The 18,458-nt window shown below is 43.3% G+C and overlaps 1 protein-coding gene across 1 annotated transcript in view; it reads right to left on the reverse strand.

Annotated features, from left to right (window-relative positions):
- Positions 1-2,852: 2,852 nt before the first annotated feature.
- The window catches only part of TMEM135 (transmembrane protein 135), a 188,592-nt gene continuing 172,986 nt past the window's right edge, over positions 2,853-18,458 (reverse strand). The window contains exons 10-15 of the mRNA XM_009901512.2: positions 14,121-14,288; positions 9,930-9,993; positions 9,175-9,251; positions 7,090-7,188; positions 5,447-5,514; positions 2,853-3,260 (exon numbers count right to left, since the gene is read on the reverse strand). Coding sequence (XP_009899814.1) covers positions 3,128-3,260; positions 5,447-5,514; positions 7,090-7,188; positions 9,175-9,251; positions 9,930-9,993; positions 14,121-14,288 — 609 coding nt within the window. The 3' untranslated portion in view covers positions 2,853-3,127. The remainder of the gene's footprint in view (positions 3,261-5,446; positions 5,515-7,089; positions 7,189-9,174; positions 9,252-9,929; positions 9,994-14,120; positions 14,289-18,458) is intronic.

Raw genomic sequence — 18,458 nt, forward strand, 5'->3', positions numbered from 1 at the left:
AAAAGTCCTTAAGATCAAAGTGGGCTCTAATTCACATTTCTGCTTGCCACGTTCAAAGGAGTCCATTGGAAAAATAAATGTCATGTTTGATGGAGATGGAAGGACAAAATCCATCAGCTGAGTGCATGCTGTGCTGCATCCCATGTGAAACAACCCCATTTCAACGTGGCCAAAGGCAGGGGGAAGCACTGAGTGATTTTGCCAGTACATCCACGATGGCAATTTTAGGCTCCTTATGGGGGGGGGGAACCCTTTGCCTCAACTGTTACTGTAGATGTATCTGCATCAGGATCTCCTGCTAAAAATAATACATGAAACTCTGTAGCTCAGAGGAAAGTGTCGAATTCTTCTGTTGTGTCCTCAATGAAATGGGAGAACAAGCCTTTGTTTTGTAGAAAGAGGTGACTTATGAGACATCCTCCCTCGAACTGAGTCACCTGCAAGTACCCTCCAGTGCTGGAATCACCTGGGTACAGAGTGAGGAGTGGAGTGAGGAGAATGCTGGCCAGCGTGAAGGTTGGACTTGATGATGTCAGAGGTCTTTTCCAACCTGGTTAATTCTGTATTCTGTAAGCTATTGTCATTGAAAAGTTATGAGGAACATGGAGCTTCCTGAACACACCAACAAAACCTTGTACTTTCTAAAAGCAGCTTTGTCTGGAGACATGCGAGCCTGGCAAGGCCCCTCTGCAGAGCCCTTCCACCCTCTAGCAGATCAACATCTGCTCCCAACTTGGTGTCATCTGCAAACTTACTAATGGTGGACTCAATCCCCTCATCTAGACAATGAATAAAGATATTGAATAGGATTGGGCCCAGCACTGATCCTCGCTGATGTCTCCAGCTTAACCACGACGCAGACAAAAAGTCACTTGTTCAAGGAGCAACTGTTTATTATTGGGAAAGACATTAGGGCTTAATCTTTTTGTTCTCTTGGGTACACTTGATTTTAATAAAAATAATTTAAAATTTTAAAATTTCTCTTACACTACATGAAAACAACTCCAAACATGGACTCCGGCTTTTGGAGGCAAGAAAACAGACGACAAAAACTCTTGTTTAGCTGCTGAGATGTAGCACTTGGATTTCCTTGGAAACTCACACAGAGAAACAATCACAATTGTCATTCCAGTGAAGAAAATGATTCCACCTATAAAATGCCCTGAAGGCTGAGAATGGCATAGGGTTACACTAGAAAGTGATCATAGGATAGTGTGTGAGTAATAACATATTACTTAAAATATATAACTTCTCAGACTTTACAACATCAAGTATTTTAGAGCACGTTCCAGTGACTACAAACCTACTATGATCCTTTTAAAGTTCTTGCAGAATCAACATTTATTTCCCTCAGAGGAATTTTAAGGTATTTTAAGCAATAAAATATTGCATACAAAGTAGCTTGCAGGACTTTATTCACACTAGCTTGGGTGACTGCTCTTTCACAGAACGAAGCACCTGTCGGAACAGAGATAAAAGCATCCCTGCTGCAGTAGCTGAAGAAGCAGATCTTGTGCACAGATTGGTACAACTCTGATGACCTCTCTGTAAATCTGATAAAAATGACTGCATATTCAGCAAAAAGAAATTAAACTAATAGGAATTAAAATGTGCTTAAGGCTGGGGCAGGATTACAGTGTTAGGAGACAAAGACTCTAGTAATTAATCCAATGCCTACTATCTGGCAAAGACTTTCAATGAAACACTGATTTCTCTTTCCCTTCTTGATATACATGCAACCTACTGCACTTTCCATTCCCTGACTCTTTTCAGTTGAATGTGAATATAGTTCATCTTTTCATTAAGTTGTAGGGTAACAAACACCATTCACCATCATCTGAATGGGTTCTGATATAAAAATAGCCCCCTTAGAGCAAAACAAACAGAACAAAACCCAACAACAACAAAAAAAGCCAACCAATTAGCATGCCAGGGTCTCACTTAGGTCACCAACTCTTTATCTGCAGAAATACAGGGGGCAAAAATGAGATGGAATAGGTGCAGCAGTTATTCGCATCAAGAGCCAGATTAAATTGAATGTAACTGTCCCAGTTGTGGCTAGCTGGTGGGCTGAGGGAAAAACCACTCTTCATGGAGCAGGAGGAAAAGATCCTATTAATATGATAGTCAAACCCATTCTCTTGTAACAGCCTAACCTCAGGGTCAGTTCCCTGTCAAAGGACATGCTGGAAACGCTGGCTGGCGTCGCAGCTTGACGAACGGCTCAATGCCATCTGAGGCGACAATGTCAGGCCCTTTAAAAACAAACATTTAATCTCAGTGTATTTTGGGGCATTTGTTTCTTCTGGTAGTCGTTGTTTTGTTCTTGGCTTTTGTTGTTTTTGTAGCTGTCTGCTGTTTCCAGCACCATCTCAGAGGCTGGAACGTTTCATTCCTTCCTCCGCTGGTTTTGTCCTTTTCCACTTGGCAGATATTGGCCACCACACCCCGCGGCTCCTCACGGCGCAGCTGGCACTGGCACTGCTGCCTTGTTTTCCTAGTCTGTTATCTGTATTGCCAGTGGGATTTACAGCCCTGGAATGTGATTTCTCAATTAATATGCATTTTCTTTTCCTAAGGAATGCCTTATTTTGCAGCCACAGCCATAGAAAACTACTGTGATGGTTACACAGTGAGTGGGCAGTGGCTGTTTTGAGATACATCAGTGACAATTTAGAAAGCCAAGGAGGCACTTTCACCTGACTGTAATAGATCAGGTAAAGCTGTGGACCTGTACTATGTCATTTGTCTGTCTTTGCAAAATTAAGAATTCCTTTTAGTTTTAGCAAGAAATATTCTGTTGGCAGGGGCTACAGAATATTGGAAATGATGATGCACATTTCTGTTTCACTTCTCTAAATATATTACTCATTTGTTTAATTCATTCAGGAATCTACCACACTGTCAACCAGCTACAGAAACCCAGAAATATTCTCTGTGTACAGAAGGGGCTTAATCACTTAGCCACCCTTTCCTGTGAAGTTGCAGTATCTTTGATTGGTAAAAAGCATTTCTCATTGCAATAATACTGAAGTGGAGCCCAAAGCCCCCTCCTTAGGTAAGACTGTTAGTTAACTTTGTGTGACAAAATGCTGATCACATTCAAGGACAAGATTTACTGCTGCTCTCAAGACTGCTCCAGCGGTAGATCTGGCGGTACAACAGTGTATCTTGGGTCAAGCTTAGGTGTGAAATCCTTGAAGTTCTTAGATGCTTCGGTACCAAATACATCTAAAACTTTCCTGTTCATGAGAGCAAACCTGAAAAAGAAGAGTCAGGAGAGAGTCAGCAGATTGTTAATTTACTTTTCAAAACACCCAGACCTTCTAGCAGCCTTCCAGTACCTGAGAGAGGCCTAGGAGAAAGCTGGGGAGAGGCTTTGTACAAGGGCCTGCGGTGACAAGACGAGAGGGAATGGACTGAGGCTAGAAGACCCAAGTGTGAATCGCAGTTCTATCGGTGTTACAATTTATTTCCATGTCTTTAGACTTGAAAATTGTTGAGTGAAAGCCCTATGAAATGACAAGAATCTGCCTCTACTGAGAGTGTCAAAATTACTATAGCAGAGATTTACTTCAGATAAAATAAATGAGCAGAGTAGGATTTCTTTCCTTTCCTCTCCTCTCTTTCAACTAAAGCCATCTTAGGATTAGCACGAGAGGGGAAAATGCAGCCAAAACTGAACATCTGGAGTGACATCATCCCCCATATCATGTTTGTACAGCCTCAGAGGTTGCCTGCAGACTGCCTCCAGGCATCTCGAGGAAAGCTTCCCACTATGTCTAGCAATTTATTTGGTCACCTCGTGTCCAGCTAAGAGTGTACTGTGCCATGGGGAGGGCAGGCTCAATATGCTCCAGGGACTGCCCTCTGATTTCACTTCTGTTTTTACAGTCTGGGGAGCTCACTGTCACAACAAACTTTACCTTTTATAATCCCATTTCACATCAAGATTTGGATGCCTTGTTTCTGCCGCATACTACATCAGTAAACCAGTGTACACTTCACTAAATCATGCTGCAGTGTACATTTATGGTTATTATAATCAGTGAAAATCTTTCACTAGCTTTCCAAGAAAAATAATTCCTGTCCCAGCTGAGACAGACCTCTGATCAAAAACTACTGCATCCTCAAGGTATTCTTAGGAAGTACTCTGACATCTCTAGCAATGCCTTTAAACACGCAGTAATAGCGTCCTGTGGATCAATGCACACAGCAAGTGATGTCCTCAACCTGTTCAGTTGTTTACCAGATTCTTCATATTCCACTGAAAACTGAAAGCATTCCACCCTCCAAAGGTAAAAATGGTTTCAAGTAAAACATTCATCTGCTAAACACTCTTAGTGAAATTTAAGTTTTTGCTTCTGTCACCAAGCTAAACGTGTTGGTGTCACTTCAGCAGCACACAACTTCAAGTGGATTGGAAACCATTTGAAAGAACAGGATAGAATAGAATAGAATAGACCAGACCAGGTTGGAAAAGACAACTTTGAGATCATCAAGTCCAACCTATCACCCAACACCATCTGATTGACTAAGCCATGTCACCAAATGCCTCATCCAGGCTCTTTCTAAACACCTCCAGTGATGGTGACTCCACCACCTCCCTGGGCAGCACATTCCAATGGCCAATCTCTCTTTCTGGGAAGAACTTCTTCCTAACATCCAGCCTAAACCTCCCCTGGGGCAGATTGAGACTGTGTCCTCTTGTTCTGGGGCTGGTTGTAAATACTCTGGCCTGTATTAGGAATAGTGTGGCCAGCAGGAGCAGGGAGGTCATTGTGCCCCTGTACTCTGCATTGGTTAGGCCACACCTTGAGTACTGTGTCCAGTTCTGGGCCCCTCAGTTTAAGAAGGACATCGAGACACTTGAACGTGTCCAGAGAAGGGCAACAAGGCTGGGGAGAAGCCTTGAGCACAAGCCCTATGAGGAGAGGCTGAGGGAGCTGGGATTGTTTAGCCTGGAGAAGAGAAGGATCAGAGGTGACCTCATTGCCCTCTACAACTACCTGAAAGGTGGTTGTAGACAGGAAGGGGTTGGTCTCTTCTCCCAGGCAACCAGCACCAGAACAAGGGGACACAGTCTCAAGCTGTGCCAGGGGAGGTTTAGACTCGAGGTGAGGAGAAAGTTCTTCACTGAGCGAGTCATTCGTCATTGGAATGTGCTGCCCAGGGAGGTGGTGGAGTTGCTGTCCCTGGAGGTGTTCAAGGGGAGATTGGATGTGGCACTTGGTGCCGTGGTCTAGTTGTAAGGTCTGTTGGGACAGGTTGGACTTTATGATCCTTGGGGTCTCTTCCAACCTTAGTTATACTGTGAGACTGTGATACTCAGGAGATTAGTCCTTATATACTGCTACTGCTCTGCTGTTGACAACTAATGAGCTAGAAAGGTGAATGTGATCAATGGTGTGCTTAGACAAGCCGTGAGACAGCACTGGTTACATACCTGCCCTTCGTTAGTCGTAAAAGAAATTTCCAGTACGATGGTCTCAGGTTCTGAACTTCCATGACAGCCTGCAAGGAAAGGATTCTGTCAGAGCCAGGAGACAGCATCAGGCAAAAGCTTCATCTGCTACAGCATGCTGCCAAAGCACTCAAAGGATAGTTATAGAAATAAACACAGAGGTATTTCAATTAAAACAAAAATGATCTCATGATTCATGAACCAAAGTAGCTGTGTGCCAAGGTCCAGCACCGCCAGCAGACAAACCACTCACAGCTCAAGCTGATGCTCTGTATGATCACCACCAGCACAAAGGGATGCTCCCAGAAGACTCTCTTTCAAAAGTGGTGGCAATTAACTTAGCTCTCATTTCAGACAAAGCAACAATAATCCTCATTATTTCTACATACATGATTTTGCATGTGTGGCTGCCAAATTGCCCTGCTATTTTATCCTCCACTCGCTGCATTTTGTGATCTGCCATTTCTTGTAGTCAGTCACCCTTATATTTCATCTTACCTCTCCTAAGTAACCTTATATAACCAAACTTTTTGTCTCCTCTCCATTCCTTTACTTTTCCAGGTCACTTATGAATATAGTGAGTAACAACCATATCAGCATAGGTCCCTTTGCTAATTCCCCCTTCCTTCATCCCTGCTAAACCTAGCAATTTATTTCTAGCCTTGGATTCCTTTTGCAATTAGTGGGTAATGAAAAACCTTTCCTCTTTTCTCATAAGAACTTTATTTCTGTTAGCCTGATATATAGCCTGATCTATATAGCCTGATTTGCCAAGAGTAATTTGGAGGTTTCAATGCTGCAGACCTTCAGGCACATCCCAAGCTCTAAAATATCAGTTTCACTTTGATGTTAATACTAGAATGAGAGAGATTCCCAAATGTATGGGAGCAATGAGCAGGAGGAGTAGAACTGTCCTGCTAAGCACAAGGCAGTAGAAGACTGCTTTAAGGGCATTTTGTAGTCTCTTTATTGAGGGGTACAAAAAATACATACAGCTATGAACATCCAGAAACCATTGAGTGGATGTTACAGCAGAAGATCTATACATGGAGAGATGCAGTGGAACAGTAATTTGAGTCCCACTGAAAAAGAGCTTTTCTCACTGTTGCAGCCAATAAAGGGACTGAGGGTGAAGACATGTAATTACTTGGAAAGTGCAAAAGATGATAACTACAGCTTGTTTCAAACATAAAAGTTCACATTTTCCTACTAACTTTTGCAGACACATTCAAGTAGGCAATGTGAATTCAAGCTAGCTGAAAGTAAGAACTATTAGTTGATTTCAAAAAGCATAAAATATTACAACATGTTGTTTGTCTCCTTGACTAAGAGTCTGGACACACTGCTATGAAAGCCCACACACTTATGTTAGTTTTCTCCTCAAGTGCCTTTTGAGATCTTTTCCAAAGAATTCAGTGCTTTGTGTAAGACATTCAGCTATAAGCATATGAGGAATTTGAGCCCAAAAGTGACTTCCCCACTGTGACACTCAAAAGCAGGCTGCAGGAGCCCTGATTCACAGCATCTTGCTGGAATCACTGTAACGCTGTAGCCCTGTGCTCCTCGAATCCATTCAACATCTGACTCAGAGAACTTTGTGTTCTGTCAGAAGGGAATATACTCACTGCCTGAAAGCATATTGCTGTAGAAAAGGCATAGATGATGCTGTCTGCATGAGGAAAATAGGGAACCTTCCCTGCTTCGATGCCTTTGAAATACATAGTCTATAAAAAGAAACAAGAAACCATAAATACAACAAAATAAACAGCACAGCTTTTCAGTTTTTATTTATTTCACCTTTTCAAGGCAATATGGCAACATTACTACCATTGGCTCACATATTCTTGTGTGTGCCCACATATGTGACTGTGAGAGAGCTTACGGAAGTTATCCATGATGAATAGAGCAAGAGGCTATCAATGTATAAACCAGGGCACAGCAAAAGCTTGAGTGCTACAACAGGGTAGGATAGACCCTAAAGACAAGGAAGGGAAAGTTTGCTATGTTAAATTCTTCACTTTTAAGAAGCAGAAGAACAACGCAGTGACTATTTCAACAAAGTGAATATTCACTGCTCTTAAACAGCTTGAAATCACATACTTTCCTTTCTGAGAAAACATGTAAAGTTTATTTTCCTGAGCACAGCTTGACCTTCCAAAGCAGCACACGCCTCTTTGGTCAGTTACCCTTGGCTTGAGTAAGATGATGAAAGCAGTTAAGAGAAAAAAAAAAAGAAAAGAAGGATAGCAAAGACAAAGAAAGAACACACAGCACTTTCCTTATTTCATTGCAGCCACAATGTCTCCAAGTCCAGAAAAAAACCATCAGCAATGCAAGACAATATTGATTTTTTTTACAGCTAGTATACCAAGCCAGTATGGGTAACTGGGATGTTATACAAGCAATATGTGAACTACCTTCAGAGCTTGATCTAGCATTACAAGCAGCAAGAACAAACAGACTAAAACTTCCCTTCTTATGTTTAATTTTATGCTTTAAAAAGTTCCTTCTCTGTATATTCTTTCAAATGGATTCTGCTGAATAGAATACAGAATACAGAATTAACCAGGGTGGAAAAGACCTTTGAGATCATAGAGTCCAACCTATCACCCAGCACCATCTCATCAACTAAACCATGGCACCAAGTGCCTCACCCAGGCTCTTTTCAAACACTTCCATTGATGGTGACTCCACCACCTCCCTGGGCAGCACATTCCAATGGCCAATCACTCTCTCTGTGAAGAATTTCTTCCTAACATCCAACCTAAACCTCCCCTGGTGCAGCTTGAGACTGTGTCCTCTCATTCTGTCACAGGTTGCCTGGGAGAAGAGACCAACCCCCACCTGGCTACAGCCTCCCTTCAGGTAGTTGTAGATGGCAATAAGGTCTGCTCTGGTGATGGTGGTAGATAAATATCACTAGGGAAGGAGGCCAGGAGGCCCTTGAGGTCTGCAGGTCTGCTCTGTGATTCAGGGATGATGCACAATAAGAGAATGCTCTCAACTTATCCAGCAGGGAAATAACCATGACCAAGTCCCAGCTTTATGGAAAAATCACAGTAAGAAATCAAAAGCTGGTGAGCAAAGTAAAATAAATATCCCCAGATTCTACAGAGTTGGTTTTTATTTTCCCCTGAGCTCCTAATCTTAACAAGTTCACAGAAATATTTCAAGCCTGCAAAATAGTAATTAGAATGAAGTTCACTGGAAATCTGGGAATCCAATCAGCTGCAGCATGCTGACAAACAATTCCGGCTATAGACTAGAACCTAAGCTATTCTCAGTTATCTTACACTGATGAATGCCAAAATTAGGGAACAAAGGCAGGAAGTCAAGCTGTAGCCTTTGGCAATAAATCTGCAATTAAGGCCTAGGTTTGATTTATGTTTCTGGCGAAATAGGCATTCTTGGAACTCTCAGATTTAAAAGCTGCAAAAGCTGCAAAGCAAAGGGCTATCAGGAGACTGAAAAAATTCAGGGAAATACATGTGGAAAACAGTGGATGAAGGGCAAATGAGTTACAGAAAAGAAAATAAGAAAGAAATGAGACCATAGAACAGCACTGCCTCTTGGCACACTCATTCTGAAACACACCGCCACTGCACAACTTGGTATTGCATGGGAACAGTCTGACAAAGCCTCTGGAGCTCATTTTCTTGCTTTGAATAATAGATGAAATGAAGAGATCTGTTACAAGGATAATATCTTACCTCTACTAATTTGGATGCCAGATACATAGAGATATTGGTACTTTTGTAAAACATCATAGAAATGCCTGCTAGACACCCTGTAACAATTAGAAAATGAAAGCATTGTTAAGGTTGTGATTTATTGCTGCTGTTGCAGTCTCTCAGCTAAGAGCCACTGCCTAAGATTATGATTTCAGTTGCTGCAACAAAGTTCAGGGATGTTCCTGTGCTGCCCATCAAAGTAAGGTTTATATCAGTACAAAAAGGAGTTTTTAAACACTGAAATAAATCTCTAGTCCAGTGCTTAGGAGCACAGCATCAAACTTCCTCTCTCACTCCACAAGGAAGAGAGAGCTCTGAGTTCCAACACGTGGTACATGCAGCATCAGACAAAAGTCATGGCAAAAGAGTCCTCCTTTGGAACCTGTGGAGCCCACCCTTACAAGTGTGTATTCTGCCACAAATGGAAGATTCAGTACTTGAACCTTGCATCTTCAGAGTTGGAAAACAAAGGACAAGTTCACATTTGTACAAACAACTACTGCTGTCTCTAAGGCTGATGGTAGAACTCTCATCATTTGACGGCATTTGCCTTACAGTTTTAATTGCAGCTTTTTATTTGAAGCTACCTGAAACATCGGTGTCACTTTGACACAGACTCGATGTACACAGTCCTGTTTTCACCCCAGAAGTCTGAAAAGGGAATGAAAGCACAAACAAGAAAATATTTGCAGAGTCCCAAGAGAGGCAATGTAAACTTCTTGTCACAGACTCACCAGCTACAAGTGCATGAAGCTCATCATCTAGGTTTCGCACCCAGCGCAGGAAGCAACTTGTACCCTGCAGGAGAAGAGAGAGCAGGGTTAGCCCTAGGTATTTCTCTTTCATAACACATTGACTGGAGATACTCCTCTACAAGCCAGTGGATGTAGCATGCAGTAAGAATTAAGAGTGCAGAGTGATAATACCCATAATCCACAGTACCTGAGACATTTCAGTGTCTTCATGCACGGTTTACCATGACCATTTCATTCCCAATCAAAGAGCAGATCTAATTTGGATACCTATGTCACTCCAAAACCTATCTTGAATTGACAATGTCCTGGTTTCAGTCACAACAGAACTAATTATATATATATATGTATATGTATATATATGTATGTATATATGTATGTATTCTATGTAATTTTGTTTGGTGTTTTTTTACTTTTCAGCTCAGCCTCCAGGTGCAGTTCCTGAAGTGAACACCACAGCTCTGCAGACACTCTCTGCTTCTAGGAGTGATAGGGCTTGATGTTTAGTTACTACCACGGACTGGTATGCAGAAAGGCTCTTGCTTATCCTGCTCCTATGCAGATTAAGGTCACTCCTGTATCTTTTTCACCATGTTGAGAGTGCAGCAAGAGGTTGCAGCTGCATGGAGGAGCAGGCAGGACAAGTGACCCTACATATGTCATATTTGGTATAAAGCTGAGGGATCACCAGGGCTAAGCCTCTTCTTCAACAGCCAGCGTGCGAGGAGGACTCTGTCCACTCCACCTTCAGTCCCAATCTGAGTATTCCTGAATCCATCTCTTGACTCCAATTCCCACCTGCTGCTGAGTCCAGTCTGGAACTTCCCCAGTGCTGGTCTGTTGCATCAGTGGTGATGGTGATGTAGCTGCCATCAGGGGGGCTGAGGTCAATACTGGGTTTGTATAGATCTGCATGTATTTCACTTTATTGTTACTGTTTCACAAAAGCTGTTTCAGTTTTCTTTTCCAATCCCTAAGTCCTTCTCCCTATTCCCTTTTTCTTCCTCTTTAGGAAGAGAGAGGGGTTAGCAGAGAGGGTCTGTCACTCATCCAGTGGCCAGCCCAGCCTTACCCTCGACACATAGCATCTCCATTTGCTGTAGTTGTCTAGACTTTGCCATGATGAGGTCTGTTTTCAGGTGCACACCAAACACCTTGAGATTTTTCCATATATCCAAAAAATTCTGGAACCAGGAAAACACATCAATCTAAAAAGTTAAACTGCATATGACTAAAAGACACAGTGAAAGGCACAACGACCTCTTTGCTGACACAGACAACAGCACACAGCTGTTGAGGCCAGAATATATGCAAGTAACTGTGGCTTAGGCTGCATTAGAATACCTTTAATTTGGATGACTGTAGGCTGCCAAATGATCCAGACTGTTCCACATCTGCCTCACCCTCTGCATGCTTTGGAAATCCATATTCTCTCTCCAATTTCTGTAAATTTCTGTTTGCTTCTAAATGGTTCAAGTTCTGCTTAGTTAGACCCAGTCCAGTGCTGATGGGTGTGACAGACTGCTGATGCCTACTTTGAGATACCTGTGCTAGTCTCTTGACACTTGTCACGTATCCTTCTCAAAGAATCAAACACTGGAATATGACTATGGATGTGTTGGAACATGAATATGTTGGAAGGGACCACTGGAGACCACCTGGGCCAGCCTGAAGCAGGTTGAATTAGGGCAGGTAGTTCAGGAACTTGTTGAGTTCTGAGCACCTCCAAGAATGGAGATTGCACAGCCTCACCAGCCATCCTGTTTCAGTCTTTGGTCCCCCTCACAGGAAAACTATTTCCCTGTATTTCTTAGGACTCTCCTGTATTTCAGCTTGTACCCATTGCCATCCATTCTCACACTGCACACATCCAAGAGGTGTAAGTAGCAATAAAACCTCCCCTGAGCCTTTTGCTTCTCACACAGCATATGATTCAGTCCTCAAATCATCTTGGTGGGCTTCGAGTGAACTCACCACTCTTGGAAACACAATGAAACAAAAGAAGCAACATGTTGCATCCCACAATGGACACTGCATCACAGATGGGATCTCCCTAGCTATTGTGCAGTGCACACTTTCAAAATACATTCCTTGCAAAGCCTCTGACACTCTGCAATTAAGGGAGTCAACTCACCTACTAGTAAACTAACTGAAAAAAGGAAGCCAGGCTACCACAGCCAACTTCATTTCTGCAAACCTGTGTTTGCTGACACCAACTAACAGTAAGAGGAACAAAAACTACCAATAGCATGGCTACTACAATCCTACAATGGCATTTTAGGCTGCTTTTAGGGCCAAGATGGATATTTTTAAAAGCAGCTCATAATTCAGCTTCTTTGGGTTTAAAATGCATCAAGCATTTAATCTTTTTGACTGTGGTCTAATCTTTTGGAGTGACTCAAACCCCTGCTGCCTTACATGCTTACTTCTAACTGGAAGAAAAAGAATGCCACCCAAATTGTGGCAGTTATAGAGCACAAACAATAACAGAAAGCAGAATCACAGAAACATAGAAACATTAAGGTTGGAAAAGACCTTTTAAGATCATTGAGTCCAACCATGAGCCCAACACTACCAAATCCATCACTAAGCCACGTCACTAAGCACCACAACTACATGACTTTGAGCTACTTCCAGGCATGGCGACTCCACTACTTCCCTGGGCAGCCTGTTCCAGGGCATGATAACCTTTTTGGGGAAGACATTTTTCCAGTGTCCAATCTAACCCTTCCCTGGCACAACTTGAGGCCATTTCCTCTGGTCCTATCACTTCTATCTAGGGAGAAGAGATGGATCCCTACCTCACTACAAATTTCTTGCTATCACTATCACTTTTTGCAGTGAAGTGCTATTTATCCTGAGTAACACAGGACTAGCTTCACTTTGCAGAGCAAGTATTATGGTAGTTAAAAATGACATGTGTGATTAAGAATACAAATGAGCAAAAGCCACTTCAGCACTGCACTAGGCAATATGTTCTCCCTCAGGGTATGTGCTTTGCCACACTTGCTTTTGGCATGAATAAACAGAGTTTCACTCATTCCAGCAGTGCTGTCTGAATGCATATCACTCTGCAACCTACCGCCTTGCAAGGTCGGAGGAGGACAGACATCCAAGGGGTAAGTGCAATGTCTCCTCAGCTGCACGTGATGTATGTTCTCTCATCTCCAGTTACTTAGTGTCAAGTAAGAATTCTGAATATTTGAGCCCCAAAAATCTGCAAATGCCTTCTCTTTGGCAATGCTGCTGCTGCTCCTGCAGCCACCACTGGCCTGCACCAGAAATAGTGTGGCCAGCAAGAGCAGGGAAGTCATTCTGCCCCTGTACTCAGCACTGCTTAGGACACACCTTGAGTCCTGTGTCCAGTTCTGGGGCCCTGAATTTAAGAAGGACATTCAGACACTTGAAAGTGTCCAGAGAAGGGCAACGAGGCTGGGGAGGGGTCAGGAGCACAGCCCTGTGAGGAGAGGCTGAGGGAGCTGGGGTTGCTTAGCCTGCAGAAGAGGAGGCTCAGGGGAGACCTTATTGCTCTGTACAACTACCTGAAGGGAGGTTGTAGCCAGGTGGGGGTTGGTCTCTTTTCCCAGGCAACCAGCACCACAACAAGAGGACACAGTCTCCAGCTGTGCCAGGGGAAGTTTAGGCTGGAGGTGAGGAGAAAGTTCTTCCCAGAAAGAGTAGTTGGCCACTGGAATGTGCTGCCCAGGGAGGTGGTGGAGTCACCATCACTGGAGGTGTTCAAGAAAGGATTTGATGTGTCACTTGGAGCCATGGTTTAGTTAGTCCTGAGGTGTTGGGTGACAGGTTGGACTTGATGATCTCTGAGGTCTTTTCCAACCTTATTGATTCAATGATTCTATGATTCTATCTATGCTAAAATGGTTTTGTGTAACATCGTTGCTTTGATAGCTGAATTCACTTTCTCTGAAGTACTCCCTATCTCCACATCTTGATAACATGCTGCAAAATCCATTTGGTTTATTCAGAAACAATCAAAACCCCACACAGAATGGAAGCTTGGTTTCCTATGTGCAGTTTGATTACTGCAATACTATAGAATTTGTCCCTGCTGTGCCGCAGCAAACAGCAAGCAGCTAAACTTTTCAGCTCTTCAAGTTCTGAAAAGCAGAATAACCTCCACACATTCCTCATTTCTGTATTTTATGAGCTTACTTTGTATATACTGACAAAAGATCCCAGAAAAGCTGCAAGCTGGAAATTTTCCTTGCTGTAGAAGAGGGGAAGTATCTGGGATGGTTTTGTAAACAGATGCCGGAAGGCGGATGGAATCCGAAGGCAACACTGGATCAGGTAACCGATGCTAAACATCCTAATGAAGCCCTGGAGAAGAGAAAGAAATGTTTTGTGGTGAGAAACCATGAAAGCAGAAGAAGAGGAAACATCTACAGAAGTAATTAGTTTTGACACTGAGCAGATCAAAACCCACTCTGCAGATACAATGCAAAATGCATGCCCATACATCTGTGTCTTTCGAAATCAAGATCTGCTGTGTTTGGGCTTTTTTCCTCCTTCCCCTGTAAAACAAGAGAGGCAATAAAATCAGACAATTGACTCTTCTCTAATTCCATGAATACATGAAAGGTCTCAAGGGACCAACTCCATTTCTCTTCTGCTCTGAAATTCTGTGCTTTGAAATAGTCCTGATGACTTAGTTTCCAGGTTACTGACCAGCTTTTGACCACAAATGGGGACAAAGAGGAAAGCAATGCAGTGGAAAAAAAGAGCACTTCTGCACTCAAATGTCAAGAGAAAGCACCAAAGGAGGAGAACTCCACAAAAAATACATTTCAGAGTGTGTGAGAATTAGAACTAGATCTGGATGGTTTGGCATGGGCTCAACCAAACTGGAGGCTGAGTGCTGCCTGCAACAAGAGGAAGAGTGCAACTGGAAGAGAGATTATGTGCAGAGCTACTCAACAAGGGTAACGCAGCTTCCTATGATTTTTTCTTACTGCTTCACCCTGGATACAAATCTGCTTTTGTACACCACGTCACAAAACCACACAGACTTTTTCTTTCCAAATTCTTCTCCCCAGTTTCTTATAAATTCCTCCACAGCCTCTTCTCATTATTCTTACCCTATGGCTGAACTTCTCTAATCATTCCAAATAAAATCTATTCATTTTTCAGCTGGAAGATGCCTTATCTGAAAACTACCTGCACACTCCCTACTGGCAAATAAGGCAGGCACCAATTGCTCATGGTCACTGTAGTAGCTCAGTGGACACTCAGAGACACCAGAACATTCCAGTTAAAGGAACAACTTGCAGAGACTTTGAGTCAGCAACCTTTCAAACACAGCAACTCAAAAACGTTTTGCCTCCTGCAGAACTTTTTAATGCATCATAAAGCTTATAAACTGTATTGTGGTTAAACATCCAGTAGTAAACTCCTCCTGAGGCAATCACTCTCCCTGCTGCTCAAGAAGTGGTTTATGAGAACCAAGTGGAAGAAAATACATTGCATCACCCAGTAGCTATGGATGAAAAATGTCCACTTCTCCCTCTGCTACACTTCAAGGTATGCAGATGATAAGTACTGGAGAGCTAGTGAGCCAGGGTTTCCTGATAGAACCATGAAAACACCCAGCAAAAGGTGTGCAAGGAAGGCAGGGATGTAAATGCACTGTGGATTTTGTGTAGTTAAAATGGCACAATTAAGATGAATGTTTATTCACCCCTAAAATGAAGAGGATTACATCACCAGGTATCATTACATGAAGAGAAAGTCCTGAACCCAGCAGTTACGAACCAAGCCAAAAGCATGAGAACAAACAACGGTACGGTGTGTTTGGCACTTTTTTCACCTATCTGCAGGAAAAGTAACTCTGATGGGATAAGGAACAGTGCACTAAGGGAACTTTAATTCCAACTGGAAACACCTCAAGCATACTTGATTGGGCAGTGAGGCTGGTGAAGGGTTTGGAGGCCATGTCATATAAGCAGTGGCTGAGGAAACTGGGTTTGTTTAATCTGGAGAAGGCTAAGGGAGATCTCACTGCTCTCTACAGCTGCCTGAAAGGAGGCTTTAGTGAGGTTGGTGTTGGTCTCTTCTCCCAAGTAACTGGCAACAAGATGAAAGGAAATGCACAGAAGTTGTGTCAGGAGAAGTTCAGGTTGGATATTAGGAAAAATTTCTTTACTGAAAGAGTGGTGAGGCATTGGAACACACTGCTCAGGCAGGTGGTGGGGTTACCATCCCTGGAGGTACTCAAGAAGAGTCTAAATAATAATAATAATAATAAACCAGGTTGGAAGAGACCTTCAAGATCATCATGTCCAACCCATCAACCAATCCAACACCACTTAAACAACTAACCCACGGCACCAAGCACCCCATCAAGTCTCCTCCTGAACACCTCCAATGATGGTGACTCCACCACCTCCCCGGGCAGCCCATTCCAATGGGCAATCACTCTCTCTGTATAGAACTTCTTCCTAACATCCAACCTGAACCTCCCCTGGTGCAGCCTGAGACTGTGTCCTCTTGTTCTGGTACTGGCTGCCTGGGAGAAGAGACCAACATCCGCCTGTCTACAACTTCCCTTCAGGTAGTTGTAGAGAGCAATAAGGTCACCCCTGAGTCTCCTCCTCTCCAGGCTAAGCAACCCCAGCTCCCTCAGCCTCTCCTCACGGGGCTTGTGTTCCAAACCCCTCACCAACTTTGTGGCACTTTGAGATAAAGTTTAGTGTTCATGGTAGTTGGGTTACATTTAGACTCAAAGACCTTAAAGGTGTCTTAAAATTGCACCAAAAGCACCGCATTTATCTATTTGGCTCACTAAGCCAACAGGTGAGTCTACATCATGCCTGTAGGTGCTTTTCCAGAGCCAAAGAAAGTTGCCCATCTTAACATCAATGCACAATATTGTAAATTTTACCTTCCATAAGAAGGCCTCAAATGATGCCAGAGATAGAAAACACTGCACTACACAGAGGATACTATAACACAAGCAAGCAAAGAAAACTCTGCCAAGTGCCATTTCTCCAGAGAGTCTGAGTTGCTCCGCTGATCAGCCAGAAGCAGCAGCACAGTGAAGGCATGGATCTGCAAAAGCCATTCAATACACATTCTTTTTTTCCTTCCACCCCCCCTACCCCTGCTTTGGAGAAACAGATTTCTTTAAAAGTTAATAATACAGTCCAGATAGCAGCTGTAACTCAAACTCACAAAAGCAAGTGCCAGTGGCATCCTGGCCTGTATCGGGAACAGTGTGGCCAGCAGGAGCAGGGAAGTCATTCTGCCCTGTACTCAGCACTGGTTAGGCCACACCTTGAGTCCTGTGTCCAGTTCTGGGCCCCTCAGTTTAAGAAGGACATTGAGACACTTGAACGTGTCCAGGGAAGGGCAACGAGGCTGGGGAGAGGTCCCAAGCACAAGCCCTGTGAGGAGAGGCTGAGGGAGCTGGGATTGTTTAGCCTGGAGAAGAGGAGGCTCAAGGGAGACCTTCTTGCTCTCTACAACTACCTGCAGGGAGGTTGTAGCCAGGTGCGGGTTGGTCTCTTCTCCCAGGCAACCAGCACACCACAACAAGAGGACACAGTCTCCAGCAGTGCCAGGGGAGGTTTAGGCTCAAGGTGAGGAGAAAGTTCTTCCCAGAAAGAAAGATTGGCCATTGGAATGTGCTGCCCAGGGAGGTGGTGGAGTCACCATCACTGGAGGTGTTCAAGAGGGGATTGGACGTGGCACTTGGAGCCATGGTTTAGTTAGTCCTGAGGTGTTGGGTGCTAGGTTGGACTTGATGATCTCTGAGGTCTTTTCCAACCTTATTGATTCTATGATTCTAAGTGTGTGCACGTAAGCAGAGCTCAGCAACGTGCCGAACTCAGCCAATGTGGTGCAATACATTGGGAGCTAGTTAAGATATTTGGGATTTGTTTGGGGTATACAGTAGCCCATGCTCCTTCAAGAGAGAGAAGCAGAGACTCTAATGATGATTCCTTTTAATCATCCTAGTCATTAGGTAGGTCATGAGGGTTACCTGCTGGCATCTGCAGCATCAGCAGAAATAACGGACAACTGGAGTCCTGCTGCTGGCTAACATCTCCTCGTTGCAATAGAGTAGAAACCAACAGAGGGGAAATATTTCACTGCTTCTGGTACTTCTTTTCAGACATTTACAAACCTAAAGCATTTGAAGTATTTAAAATATGAAGGGCAGCCTAAGAAATCAGGTGGAGTGATTACTAAAGGTTACATAAAAGCCATCACAGATTATGTTAACTAGCTAACGTGCAATTAAACGTGAAGCAGGAGCAAGAAAGCATGCAATGACAATTAAAGCACAGACACGATAATGAGAAGACAAGATGCTCAGGGGTAAGGGAAAATACAGGCCAGCAGGACATTTTGGCAATAAGAGCTCATCAGATCATAAGCAGATTTGAAAGCTCCCTTACAGATTTGGAATTCCAAAAGCATGCTCAAAGCATGTCAGCTGACAGTTTATTACTGATTGAGTCCAGGGACAACCATAGGGAGAACTGAGAG

This window comes from Dryobates pubescens, chromosome 10, assembly GCF_014839835.1.
Source record: "Dryobates pubescens isolate bDryPub1 chromosome 10, bDryPub1.pri, whole genome shotgun sequence".
NCBI classification, from domain to species: domain Eukaryota; kingdom Metazoa; phylum Chordata; class Aves; order Piciformes; family Picidae; genus Dryobates; species Dryobates pubescens.